The following is a 15,143-nucleotide window of genomic DNA, read 5'->3' as shown; positions in this document are numbered from 1 at the left end:
AGGCTTCATACAGGAAGCCTGATGTGGGACTCAGTCCCGGGTCTCCAGGATCACACCCCAGGCTGCAGGCGGCGCTAAACCGCTGCGCTACCAGGGCTGCCCAGACTTTAAGTTTTAGTGTAGTTTTAAGTTCACAACAAAATTGAGGGGAAGGTACAGAGATTTCCCATACACCACATGTCCCTACACATGTATATCCTCCCTCATGTTCAACATCCTCCACCAGAGTGGTACATTTGTTACAACTGATGAACCTACATTGACACATCATTACACCCAAAGTCCATAGCTTAGATTACAGTTCTTTCTTGGTGTTGTACATTCTGTGGGTTGGACAAATGTGCAATGACATGTGTCCATCCTTACCGTGCCCCACAGAGTATATTAACTGCTCTAAAACTCTTCTGTGCACTGCCTATTCATCCCTCTTTAACCCCAACTCCTGAAAATCATTGATCTTTTTGCTGTCTCCATAGTTTTGTCTATTCTAGAATATCGTATGGCCAGAATCATGCAGTAGTATATAGCCTTCAGATTGGCTTTTTTCACTTAGTAATAGGCATTTAAGTTTCCTCAATGTCTTTTTTTTTTAAGATTTTATTTATTTATTCATAAGAGACAGAGAGACAGAAAGAGAGAGAGAGAGAGAGAGAGAGAGAGAGGCAGAGACACAGGCAGAGGGAGAAGCAGGCTCCATGCAGGGAGCCCGACGTGGGACTCGATCCCAGAACTCCAGGATCATGCCCTGGGTCAAAGGCAAGCGCTAAACCACTGAGCCACCCAGGGATCCCTTCCTCCATGTCTTTTCATGTCTTGATAGCTCATTTCTTTTTAGCACTGAATGATATTTCACTGTCTGGTTGTACCACAAGTTATTTATCCATTCATGTACTGAAGAATATTTTGGTTGCTTCCAAGTTTGGACAACTATGAAAAAAGATTTCCTTTGTGTGCAAGTTTTTTGTGGACATAAGTTTTCAAATCCTTTAGGTAAATAACAAGGAGCAAGATTACTGGTTCACACAGTATGCTTAGTTTTATGAGAAACTATCAAACTGGGGCAGCCCAGGTGGCTCAGCAGTTTAGCGCTGCCTTTGGCCCAGGTTGTGATCCTGGAGACCTGGGATCAAGTCCCATGTCAGGCTCTCTGTATGGAGCCTGCTTCTCCCTCTGCCTGTGTCTCTGCCTCTGTCTCTCTTGCTCTGTGTCTCTCATGAATAAACAAATAAAATCTTAAAAAAAAAAACTGTCAAACTATCTTCCAAAGTGGCTGTTATCATTTTGCATTTCTACCAGCAATAAATGAGACGTCCTGTTGCTCCACATTCCTGCCAGCATTTGATGTGGTCAGCATCAATTAGAATGACTTCAGCCATTCAAATAGGTGTATAGTGGTATCTATTACTGTTTTAATCTGATCTTCCTAATGACTTGTGATGTGGAGAATCTTTCCCCATGTTTATTTGCCATGTGGGTATCTTCTTTGATGAGTTGTCTGTGTAGGTCTTTGGCCCATTTAAAAACAGATCAGGTTTTCTTATTGTTAAGTTTTAAGAGTTCCTTGTATACTTTGGATAATAGTCATTTTTTAGATGTGTCTTTTGCAAATATTTTCTTCCAGTCTGTGGTTTGTCTTCTCATTCTCTTGGCATTGTGTTTCAGAAGTTTTTTAATTTTAATGAAGTACAGTTTACCTTTTGTTTCATGTATTGTGCCTTTGGTGTTGTATCTAAGATGTCATTGTCATTTCCAAGGTCATCTAGATTTTCTCCCATGTTATCTCCTAGGAATTTTATAGTTTTGCATTTTATATTTAGGTCTGTGGTCCGTTTTGAATTAACTTTTGTGAAAGATGTGAAGTCTGTGTCTGGATTCTTTTTTTTTTTTTTTTGAATGTGGGTGTCTAGTTGTTCCAGCACCATTTTTTAAATTGTATCTTTTCTTTCAATAGTTTTCTTTCATTAGTTTTTCTTGAATCTCACCATTTTGTCTTTTCTGCATTGTATTGCCTTTGCTACTTTGTTAAATATCAGTTGACTATATTTGTGTGGGCCCATTTCTGGGCTCAGTATTCTGTTTCATTGTTGAATTTGTATATTCTTTCACTAATACTATGCTGCCTTGATTACTGTAGTAGGTGTTGAAATTGGATAATGTCAGTCCTTGAACCTTGTTGTTCTTCAATGTTATATTGGCTATTCTGGGTCTTTTGTGTCTCCGTACAAACTTCAGAATCAGTTTGTTGATATCCACTAAGTAACTTGCTGTGATTTTGAGTGGGATTGCATTGAATCTATAGACCAAGTTGGGAAGAACTGACATCAGGGCAGTATTGAGTCTTTTCATCATGAACATGGATTAACCCTCCATTTACTTAGTTCTTTAATTTCATTAATCAGAGTTGTTTCATTTTCCTCATATGCATCTTGTACATATTTTGTTAGGTTTATACATAAAGATTTCATTTGGGGGGAGGGGAGTGCCAAGCTCATTTTTTATGCCAGAATAAATTTCCAATGGTTTTCAACATACAACACAAAAATAAACCATAATACTAACAGCAGAAAAGATGGGTGGATTTTTTTTTTTTTTTTTAGTCTTGGCACTAAGTATAAGGTACTATAATGACAAATGCTTCATATATAATAAATAACTAATTTAATCCTCACAATAGTACCCAGTAATTATTATAATCCATATTTTACAGATAAGGAAACTGAGACTAGATAGGTTAAATGTCTTGTCCAAGACTGTAGAAGTAATAAACAGGAGAGATATGATTCAGCAGTCTAACTCCAGAGTTTGGATTCTGAACTACTATACTACAAATATAAGCACTCCTATACATTCTTTGTATATGTACAGAATATATTTAAGCTTCTGAATTTAAAAATATTGTAAGTGAAGTAAAATTATATATAAAACAGTCCTTGAAAATATTTATAGCATATATATATATTTTAGATTTTTTTGTTTATTATTTATTTTTGAGAAAGAGAGAGAGAGAGGCAGAGACACAGGCAGACGGAGAAGCAGGGGGAGCCTGACGCGGCACTCCATCCCAGGTCTTCAGGATCACGCCCTGGGCTGAAGGTGGCGCTAAACTGCTGAGCCACGGGGACTACCCATTTATAGCATATATTAAAAACAGATTGAACTTTAAAATATGCAAATAATGCACACATCACTAACAAATGTATGGAAGGAAGAAAAGAAGGAAAAAGAAAGAAAGAAAAAAGAAAGATATGAGCAAGCAGTTCATTGAAAACAAATATCAATGGCCAAGAAGCTTATGTGTGCCAGTCATCTTGAAAAAATACCAGTTAAAACAATGACAAAATATCACTTTTGCCTACCACATTGTTTAGTATTGAAAAAGTTAATACACTCAGTGTTTTGAACAAGTTGAAGAAAAACAGATACATTCTACTGTTGAAAGTGTAACCCGGTAGACCTTTTACTTGGTAATTTGGTAGCATCCATTAAAACATTTATGTATCATTTGACCCATTAACTCCACTTCCAGGTATTCCATAGATGTATAAGTGACTGAAGACAGACATGCTCAGGAATGTTCACTGCATCAGTATTTATATCAGTGATGTTGAAATAGGGCCTGTATGACAATGGCAATTCAATTCACCAATTGTTACTAGTCTGTGGGGAGATAAAGGGTCAGAATATAAATCAATCAGGAACACTGTGAGTTCAGGTGACAATTCTTTTCATAGAAGTTTTTCTTGCAGTATTTTGGTGTTAAGCTCCTTATCTCAAAGCAGCACTTTGAATAGCACTAGTTTATAATAACTAAAAATTGGAAATAATCCAAAAGTCCACCAAGGAGGTATTTGCTAAATAAATTATAAAAGATCCAAAATAAAACCCTAGGCATTCATTTAAATAATCAAATCTACACAGACACACACACACACATATATATATACTCATGGTGGAATGGAAAAAATATTACAGAATAGTATGAATATAGTAAGAAGTGCTAGATGAAAAAGTACAAGTTTGTATATACATAGAGTTTCTGGAAATACACACATGAGATTGTTAACCATGGTTATCTTTGGGATGTGGAATTGGGATCACTGAGAGATAGGGTATGGGTTTTTTTTTTTTTTTTAATCTTATGGCCTCCTAAACTGCTTAAATGTTTCTATGACTAGCATAAGTTCTGTTTATACTTTTTCAAAACATGAATTAAGATTTTCAAATTTTGTTTAAAAGTCATGAATACAAGTCAGATTAGACTAACTGCAGATCAAATTTCCTGAAACTGGTTTTGGGCTGAAATTTGTTTCAGAAGACTTACTGAGACAAACTTTACATAAATTTCCATGGATTCATCCATGTAAAGATGTAAAAATCACACCAGCTTGTTTGTCCAAACTCAGACTTTGGCTTTTCTCACCTTAAGAGAATAATTTATTATGGGCAATACATACACTTCTCAAACCAAATTTTTAGTCCATCTGTAAGATGTATCTCTAATCTAGTAAGTAGTGAAGTCAAGATTCTGTCCATGCAGTGTGACAATCATTCGCCTAATTCTGATCATTATTGTTACAAAGAAGTAGAAGACCAGAAAGCTCTGCTCAAGAAGGCTGGAAGATGGTAAATACAATATGAACTTGACAAAATCTGGGGGGGTCCTATTATGCTTCATGGAAACCACAGTTTATATTGCCAAAAATTATGGGCTATTAGGTCTTTCAGAGTCATCTGGAACACATTAATAATCATTAACATTTGTACAGAATATGCAGTTTGCAAAGTACTTTTATATTCACTGCCTTATTTAATCCTCACAACACAACTTTGGAGTAGGTAACTTTCATAGATCAAATTTTATAGATGCAAACAGTACACAAGGCTTATGCTTATTCCCCAAAGTCACTAAGCAGTGGAGAGGCAAAGCCAGGTTATGCCAGTCCAAGTGCTTACCACCATCCCATACTGCTTTCCAAGGCATGGCCGACCTAAGCTGCCCCAGACAAGAAGAGTCTGGGTGGCTTGCTTACTCTCTGTGTTTATTTGCATGATGTTATGCTGTTGAGCTGGATGAGTTTAAAAGCAGACCATGGCTGTTGCCATGTTTGTTAAACATTGCTACTTGGAGCAGGCAGGGATACAGACAGCAGCATGAATTCTTAGTCGTCTTGAACAGAATCAAGCAGGACGAATAGAGGAAAAGGCAATTCTGGTCGATATGGATGAAGGAAGCTCTTGCACATTCTATGTTTTCTATTGGCATATCTGTTCTTTCCTGCCTTTGTTCTACTTCATTCTTTTCTCTGGGAAGTCCAAGGTAATGATAACAAAAAGATCTTTCCTGAAGATCTCTCCAGTTCTGATTCCAACTATTACTACTCCACAGCAGTCTTTCATGTCAGACACCTTTCCTTTCCACAAGGTTCTTCATTAAACTCTCCGTATTTCTATTTTCTTGTACACAAACCCTATATAGAGGAACTATAATTATGTGATAATACCTTCCATTTAAGCATCTATTAATTGCTAGACATTGTGGTAGGCACTTTATATGTTGTATGTGATCTCTAAACCTTGTAGCATATCTACAAGGTATGACTCATTCCTCTTACTTTGCAGATGAAGAAAGCCAAGTCCAGAGGGACTGAGTTTGGATCTTATGTAGTGAGTGGCAGAGCTAAGATTCAAACATAGATCCATATAGCTTCAAAGCTAAGATCCTCTCCAGGACATAGCACACGGTAATAAAACTTATTGTATTAGCAACTGAAAGAAGGTATTTAGTGTAAATGTTCATTTTTAAGTTATGCATTTTAACAGTTAGCATCATACTCTCTTTTCCTCAGCTCTTAAAAGGTGGGCTGGTGGTCTAAGGTGATGAAAAACAAACCTAATATAAATGCAGTGCTCCCATATCATATCCCTTACCAACCTAAAGAGACTTATAGCATATAATGAACCCTTCTGTTCTACTTCTTTCTCCACCTGGTCAACTCTCAAAGGAAAACAAAATTCATATGATCATTGAGGTCTAGAAATTAACTTTTATTTTCAATCTGTCAAGAACTCCTGGCAGTTATTAATTTTATTAAAATGATTACATATGGCAAAACAAAGAATAGAGGTAATTCTATTTCTCTACAACATAAATTATGAGTTAGATTCTTAGCTGCTGGCTCAGCATTGTTCAAGATTCTTTTAAAGGATGGAGGGACTTTAATTTCCAGAAAATGTTAAAGCAGCAAAAGAAAAAATAAATTAAAAGTAATTGCAATTGGAGATATTGCCAAGGATGTGTTAATTACAAAATCTTCTTGATGTGTTTATAGGCCAGATTCCAAGCTTTGGTATTTAAAAAAATCATGTGAAAGCTCTCCTATATTGACTTGTCATCCATAGTTTATAACACAGAACAAATTTGCTGATTCTTTTTTAAAAAATGGCAAAAATGAATTATGACTCATTCAAATAAAAAACAACCAGCATCCATTCATCTAACTGAAATATGTCAAAACAAAAATCAATTGTATTAAAATATTTAATACCAGAATAACTTATAATAGTATGAAAAAGAGTGAAGTACTTGTCCTTAGTTTTCTTTAACATGACCACATTTTGACAAAATTAATTTATAAAGATTCCAAAGTTTTTATCATGGATCTGTAACTATTTAAGGTTGTAAACCGAAAGAACTCATACTTCATCTGATCATACAGTCATAACTTAACATATCTTGCTTTGCACTTACTGTTACTGCAAACAGCAATTTAGAAAACAAAGTAAAAATATATATATACAAAATATTTTTATATCAAATTATCTTCATTACACTAAATAAACCCAATCCCCAAATGCTATGTTACATGAAAAAGTGTCCTACAATTTATATCAAGATTGATATTGTCCATATATCAACTAGAGCAGCCTTTGGTTTTAAAAGCGTTTTGCAGAATAAAGAAAAATATCACCACATGGCTGCACTACTGGCTCTCATTCACACTCACAAAAAAGCTTTCCAGTTAAAAAAAAATTACAAAATACATTACATACCCAGAAAAAACATCCCACCATAAAAGAGTCAAACCCTTTTTACTTCTCTGTAGCACATATACTCTGTTATATTTGGCATTTCTACTATTTATTCAAGTTTCAAGTCTTTTTCCCCAAGCTGATTAGAATATTATTGTTTGATTGAAAACTATATTCTTCTTTCTTGATATTGATTACTCTCTGTCAATGATAGTCTAATTTAGAAACAAAATGTTCTTTCTTTTAATGCACGATTTCACTTAATTTTTACTACTTTAACATCCTACTTGGCAAAATTCAAAGACTGTCAATGTTTTGTTTTCCATATGTTTTAAATTTAAAAACCAATTTTATGTGGGTATGTGTATATTCACATAGAGATACATTTCTTTCATTGTCTTGTTCTCATTGCAATACAAATTGTGCATCAGCAATTATAATTCGAAATCAACCAGCTAAAAGGTTTTTTAGCCATTCCATATGAAAAAGTTTCCATCACAAAAAGCACTGACCTCTAATGCAAACAGGATTACGTGTTAAAACTAAACTATAGGTTTAGTTCTACACGGGAAAATTCTGAGTAATTTATATAATAAAATTTTAAAAAACTTCAGCAAAACTTAAGAAAAAGAAAATCCAAATTAATTTTAAAGGGCATTGTGGTATTTTCCAGCAATGCTTGGAAAAAGTTTTTCAGATCACAATGTATTTACTGGGATTCTTCTTAAGTGTACATATTATATGATCACCGCTCCTTTCATTTTGGAACTTTGTAGTGTGTCAGATAGGCAGGCAAGATACATGCATGAAATTCTCACTGTCACTCTGAAAAGCATGCTGAACAATTTTAAATGCTGCGAAAGCTTTTTTTAGAGGAATGTTTCATTTGGGCTGAATAGATTTCCAAGTTTTAACATGTGAGTTACTGAATACGTTGTGAGGGCTTTCAGTGATTGTGGTTTCAGTCCTGAATGGTTAGGCCCATCTGGAGTGACACACACAGACTAACAAGCTTTGTGGCGCTGTCATTTGAGGCATAGCTGCTCTGCTCTGCCCACGTTGTTGCTGATATTTGGGAAGCAAGGCACTTACTGTAATGGCAATGCAGACACTTGATGCATAGTTTTAGTAACATAAAATAAGTTACTATTTTTGATTAAAGTGAGGTTTTTATAATTTATATGTCTTTTATAGAAGCAACTAAATGATGTATTTAGGATAATTAAAAATAAGAAGAGGTTTAAAAGGGAGTCATTTTCATTTCTGCTTCAGCTCTTAAGATGAGGATTTATGGGAAAACACTGACGTGAAGAATGGCAATTGGTTTGAAAAGCAATAAACTCTTAAAACTGCTGAACCAGTGGCACTTTGACCGTTTTTACTTCTGCTATATGTGACGACTTCTGGATGATGCAGCTGGTAGTTCCCTGTAGTGTGTCTTTGCCCTGTGCAAGATTTGTTAAGGCCATAGCTGCATTAATCTCCTTCCAATATGTGTCATCCTTGCTTGGTCCCTTCCTGTTGGCTGCACTGGATTTAAGCAAAAAAGAAAGAAAATGATCAAACTCACTGCAGTGTACACAGAAAATGCCATCAGTGAAAAGCACAAATGGCAGATAAAAACATATTTCTTACCTATCACCCTTATTGGATCCATTTTCCAGGGCATCTGTAAAGACAAGCAAAAATTCAATTATTTTTCTTTCTTTTTTAATCTCCAGAGTTGCATCACTAATTACCAGGAATAGTAAGTAATTCATCAGGAAATATAGTTGAAAATAAGTTAATTATTTTCAAACATAAAGTTGTTTAAATTAAGATACAAAAGAAATCTCTCTGCAAAGAAGCAGGAATAAGATGAGAACAGGTAAGAAAAATACAAAATAGCTTCCATAAATTTACAAAAATTTGATGTTGATTTCTTCTGAGAAATTGGGCCTTTTGGTGAGGAGGCAACCAGTATAGGGACAGGAATGCTAACTCTTCTTGCAGCCAGGTTCTGGCCTCACTCCCCGACTCACCTGCTGTGTCTCTTTGGACAGGCTACGATGCTCCCACAAAGTCTGGGATGCGGTTTTCTTGACTATAAAATAAGGGAGTTCCTAGAAGATCTTCAGGGCACCTCTGGTTCAGTATTCTATGATTTCATAGGAATCCAATCTTCATCTCAGAAAAAGGACTGGCAAGCAGTTCTTTCTGGCTAGCTGGCAAATGACTGACAGATTCAATACAGCAGCACAGGACTTCTGGCATATTAGAATAAGCAGGTACCAGTCTTCTAGCTGCAAGGGAATCCCTCATTCCTCATGTTGCAGGAAATAAGCATTTGGGTGTGAGCTTTGCTTATGCACCCTCTATTGTGGTGTAGATTTCCTCCCTCTTTCAGGCACCAATATCTACCAATGCAAACATCAATATCAAGAAAGATGAAATGGGCTACTGATCTTGATTAAAGCTTCCCTTGGTAGCTCTTAAGCTAAAAGAATACGGTATGGGAACACAAAAATAGACATGCTGGAGGGAAAGATGTGTGGAGGGTCTGCTAGCATGTCACAAGAAGTGAGGACAAAGAAGCAAGGTTGGGACTCCCCATCAGCTTATGAGATTCCGAAACTAGGTTAAGTCACTACTACCACCACTCTCATCACCATCACCACCACCATCAGCAAAACAACAATAAATATTATCAAGTAGTTACAGAATGAGGGATTTTATCCCACACAAGAAACTTGAAAAACACAATGTTTGCTCAAAGCCTTTTTCCAGTTCTATGGCTTTTTTGGAAAGCTATCTTTTCCTGCCCTCCATCCTCTCCCTTTGTTTTACTTCCCCCAACCCAATAATTTTGAAGGCAATTCCCCCCCGCCACCCTTCTTTAATGCTCATGGCTAGTTAGGCAATTCCCCCCCACCCTTCTTTAATGCTCATGGCTAGTTATTAGGCCAGCATAATTTTCCAGTTCTGGGCTCTAAGATAGTCATGGGAGTTGGGAATAAGATCATCAACATGATCATAATACAGTGTGACCAGGGTAAAATTTTCCAAGGAAGATATGGTTAAGAGAAAATGACTATATGTCTATGCTGGTGAGGCAGCTAAACTCCTGTGTGCTCTAGGAAGGAAAAGAAGGCAAGCAAACAAAACAAAAAACCTTAGTGCACACATGACAAGGTTGTTACAAGGAATAAATGAGATGCTATGTGTCTGGCCCTAAACAGAACAACAAGCATTAGTAGTCCCTTTCTTTGCTCTCCTTACACTCAGGGATCCTTTGGGGAAAGAGCTCAATCTGTTGAGCTGGATGGCCATCCTCTGGATCTTCTGGTCCTTACTAGGTTGGCCTGGATGGTTAGCTACACTTCTGCTGCTTTTTTATTTTTTTGGAATTATAAAACTCCTTATTGTAATTGGAGGAAGAGAACAACAATTTTCAATTCACAAAACTCCAATAATCCTAGCTTACAGATCACTTCCTATGTGCCAGACACTATTCTAAGCACTTTGTGTCTTAGCTTATTTAGTATTAGTGACTCTGTAGTGTCTCTTCCGTCCTGTTAAGTCATTCTTTGTTTCAACTATTATCTGTAAATCTTTACTCAGGAATGGCAGGGACAAGGCACTACCAAAACAGAGACCAAGTCAAGGCCTTTGTTTAGGAGGAGGAAAGCCAGCAAAACTGGATATTTTACAGAGGGATAAGAAGAGTTAAGCCTTTGCACAATTTTGCCCACAAATTGCAACAATTCTGTTGCCAAAGTGAAGCAATAGGTTACGGAGATATTTATTCAATGGAAAGACTTGGCAAAAGCAGAATAAGTTCCATGAAGCTTAAATAACATTAGGGAAATAACAAAACATAATTTAGAAAAGACCATGTAACTGATGCTCTGGCTTGCAAACAAAGCAGCCTCACATATTCAAAGGGGACCAGAGTCAGATTTCCTACCTGGATGGTCAACCTGAGAGTGATTACCACACAGACAAGGAGGAAGCCTGTGGCTATCTAATAGGTAATGGGTTACAGAACCCAGAAATGCCATAAATGAATGGAGCCTGCATGCAAAAGGACAACATGTAATTCACTGTTAAGGTCCATGGAGAGCTTCTATTTAAGAGGAAGAGTGAACTTCTATGTCCTGCGGCCCCATCAACTACTGGATGCTGCTAGCACTCTCTGTGGCTGGTTCCCTGAGCTCATTCCACTAAGAAACAAGTCTCCTACAGCCAACTGTGAAATTATAAAATTCTACTTACTCTTCGGGTGTATGTATTTTACAATGTGGTGCCTATGAAAAATACCTTTGAAGTGTAAAACATAGATTCCAATCTCTATTTGGGTATTCTTAATTAGTTTCACAAATTTCATGAATTTCAACAATGTGTTCAGCAGTATTCAAAAGACGGCATCCTGCATTTTATTTCTAAAGCTGATTAGTACGTTCAATGTCATTAGGTATGGATTCAGGTTCTTTTTTCCCAGCAACAGAAGATTCATAAAATGTAATGAATAGAAGAGACATTTTACTTCTCTATCAATAGAAATGGGAAAACAATGTAACAAAGCTCAATGTCAAACATTTCAAACCAACAAGAAAGAGGTGACTACTACTATTTAGGGTGGGGAGTGAGGGGCAGAGTTTCTGTGTCCAGGGTACTTTTGGTACAAAACATAAACTGGTGTTAGAAGGGCATGCTTTTCCTGTTGTGTAATTGGTAGGTTGCCTGGTGTCACTAGGATATTATGCATCCAAGAGCCACCTCCTGCAGAGTAGTGTGTTCTAGTTCCCAGAAGACCTAGCAGAAGGAAGATAGCAAATACGGGTCCTTTTAATCTGAAATATTTGTGCTTTTGCAGGAAAGCAAAGGACAATAAAGATCTGGTGGTTTGGGAAGAGTTTTTCTACTCCTTAATGCTGAGATGAAATCTGGGGAAATACCTCAGGTATTTTAGAGAACTTATTTGAGGGGAACTCAGAAAATTTACAATCTCCTTATTATATTAAATAATTGTATTAAAGATGAAGATTTTTTTTCTTATGCTCTTTTATTTTGAAGTGTAAACTTGCTGGCTCTTAACTGGTTCAAATATTTTGTGTTTTTTCAGCCAATAGATGGGTGTGGTGGGTCAACAGACCACTACACCACTCGGGGCTCATGCCACTCTGCCCACTCCAGATAAGTGGTCTCACTGGCTCCTCTCCAGAAGTGGCATTCAGTAACAATATGACAGGAGAAGGAAGGATTCTGAATGCTGCTGAAAAGAGATAAATGTTAAGTCTGAGCTAGAGCAGACGTTTCATTGCTGTTAATTAACATGCACAGACTTAGGGTTCTGACTGCCCTACATTCAGCTCAGCTGTATCTCTCACTCTGCTAGTAGCTTGGCTCGGTCTCTCCAAAGTCTGGGCTAAAATGCCTTTTTAGATTCTAAGGTTCCAAAAATCAGCTACGCTGTCAATTACCATAAAAGCAACTGGTTGGCAGGAACAACTTACTGAACCAGCCAAAAGAGCGAGTTTTAAGACCAAAAAAGAAAAGGAAAGAAAAAAAAAAGAGGTGTGTAGTTAGGAAAATCTTGGATGCCGTAAAACCCAAACCATGTTGAAACTTAAAGTGGGGCTATCCTCAGTTTGGACATGTGTTTCCTTATAAAGTTATGTTGAGAAACAGTTATACTAAAAACCCCTTCTATTGCAACTCGAGATGTGTAAGCACCAAGCTCTGTGGGCAAAGGGTCCGCTCGACATCGATAAATGCAATTTAGAAATGTATTAGTTCTGATACATATTCCTGAAGTAAGAGTTATAGTCATAAAAAGAGGCAAAATATGGCCAAAGCAGTTTCTCTGAGATTTTTTTTTAATATTTTATTTATTTATTCATGAGAGAGAGAGAGAGAGAGAGAGAGAGAGAGGCAGAGACACAGGCAGAGGGAGAAGCAGGCTCTATTCAGGGAGCCTGATGTGGGACTCGATCCCGGGACTCCAGGATCAGATCCTGGGCTGAAGGCGGCGCTAAACCGCTGAGCCACCCGGGCTGCCCTTTCTCTGAGATTTTTAAAAATTTAACTAACTTACCCTAAAGTTAGGATCGCTGAAAAATATTCCACAAATGTGGAGTAGTAACTCATACCACTGAAATGTAAATAAAGAGAATGAGGATTGTTGGAACAAATCATCCTAAGATTTGTGTGAAATCAGAAAAGACCCCGAATTGCCAGATTGCCAGAGGAATATTAAAAAATAAAACCATAGCTGGGGGCATCACAATGCCAGATTTCAGGTTGTACTACAAAGCTCTGGTCATCAAGACAGTGTGGTACTGGCACAAAAACAGACACATAGATCAATGGAAACAGAATGGAGAATCCAGAAGTGGGCCCTCAACTCTATGCTCAAATAATAGTCGGCAAAGCAGGAAAGACTATCCACTGGAAGAAAGACAGTCTCTTCAATAAATGGTGGTGAGAAAGTTGGACATCCACATGCAGAAGAATGAAACTAGACCACTTTCTTACACCACACACAAAGATACACTCAAAATGAATGAAAGATCTAAATGTGAGACAAGATTCCATCAAAATCCTAGAGGAGAACACAGGCAGCATCCTTTTTGAACTCGGCCATAGCAACTTCTTTCAAGATGCATCCACGAAGGCAAGAGAAACAAAACCAAAAATGAACTATTGGGACTTCATCAAGATAAGAAGCTTCTGCACAGCAAAGGATACAGTCAACAAAACTAAAAGACAACCTACAGAATGGGAGAAGATATTTGTAAATGACGTATCAGATAAAGGGCTAGTTTCCAAGATCTATAAAGAACTTATTAAACTCAACACCAAAGAAACGAACAATCCAATCATGAAATGGGCAAAAGACATGAACAGAAATCTCACAGAGGAAGACATAGACATGGCCAACATGCACATGAGAAAATGCCCTGCATCACTTGCCATCAGGGAAATACAAATCGAAACCACAATGAGATACCACCTCCCACCAGTGAGAATGGGGAAAATTAACAAGGCAGGAAACCACAAAGGTTTGAGAGGATGTGGAGAAAGGGGAACCCTCTTACACTGTGGGTGGGAATGTGAAATGATGCAGCCACCCTGGAAAACTGTGTGGAGGTTCCTCAAAGAGTTAAAACTAGACCTGCCCTATGACCCAGCAATTGCACTGTTGGGGATTTACCCCAAAGATACAGATGCAGTGAAACCCCGGGACACCTGCACCCCGATGTTTCTAGCAGCAATGTCCACAATAGCCAAACTGTGGAAGGAGCCTCGGTGTCCATCGAAAGATGAATGGATAAAGAAGATGTGGTCTATGTATGGAATATTACTCAGCCATTAGAAACGACAAATATCCACCTTTTGCTTCGACGTGGATGGAATTGGAGGGTATTATGCTGAGTGAAGTAACTCAATCAGAGAAGGACAAACATTATATGGTCTCATTCATTTGGGGAATATAAAAATAGTGAAAGGGAATGAAGGGGAAAGGAGAGAAAATGAATGGGGAAATATCAGAGAGGGTGATAGAACATGAGAGACTCCTAACTCTGGGAAATGAACAAGGGGTGGTGGAATGGGAGGTGGGCGGGAGTTGGGGTGACTGGGTGACGGGCACTGAGGGGGGCACGTGATGGGATGAGCACTGGGTGTTATGCTGTGTGTTGGCAAATTGAACTCCAATAAAAAGAATTTTTTAAAAAAATTAAATAAATAATATAAAAATCATGTACTATGTATTTCCCTAAATTAAAGTGGAGTGAGTCAGAGCTCCAGATGCTTGACAACTGCATCCCCTCACACTGTGTCAGTTTTGGGGCCATCAATGGAGACAGCCATGGTTCAGTGTGTTTCTGATCTCAGAGGTCCCATGAGTCCCCAGGACACCAGATCAATTTTTGGAATTATTTACATACTTAGAACAATTGAGATAAAGAATAAGACTCTGGTGAACCAGGCAGATGGAAAACCTCTCTGAAGGTGACAAAAAGCCAACAGCTCTAAATCTACAGGAGCTTACCCTAAATGGACACAGCGATTCCCTGGGGCTCCCTGCTCCTACCTCCACAGTCTCTATCTTTATCTCCCCCATACTAGAT

At 37.6% G+C, this 15,143-nt stretch overlaps 1 protein-coding gene across 3 annotated transcripts in view; it reads right to left on the bottom strand.

The window, feature by feature from the left end:
• Nucleotides 1–6,024: 6,024 nt before the first annotated feature.
• LOC119870089 (homeobox protein Mohawk) overlaps nucleotides 6,025–15,143 on the bottom strand; it is a 67,075-nt gene continuing 57,956 nt past the window's right edge. For all 3 annotated transcript variants that reach the window (XM_038529950.1, XM_038529949.1, XM_038529951.1), the window contains 2 exons: nucleotides 8,665–8,698; nucleotides 6,025–8,559 (listed from right to left, as the gene is read on the bottom strand). In XM_038529950.1, coding sequence (XP_038385878.1) covers nucleotides 8,489–8,559; nucleotides 8,665–8,698 — 105 coding nt within the window. In that variant the 3' untranslated portion in view covers nucleotides 6,025–8,488. The remainder of the gene's footprint in view (nucleotides 8,560–8,664; nucleotides 8,699–15,143) is intronic.

The sequence above is a fragment of the Canis lupus genome, chromosome 2 (genome assembly GCF_011100685.1).
Source record: "Canis lupus familiaris isolate Mischka breed German Shepherd chromosome 2, alternate assembly UU_Cfam_GSD_1.0, whole genome shotgun sequence".
NCBI classification, from domain to species: domain Eukaryota; kingdom Metazoa; phylum Chordata; class Mammalia; order Carnivora; family Canidae; genus Canis; species Canis lupus.
This window is presented reverse-complemented; position numbering and strand designations above follow the sequence as displayed.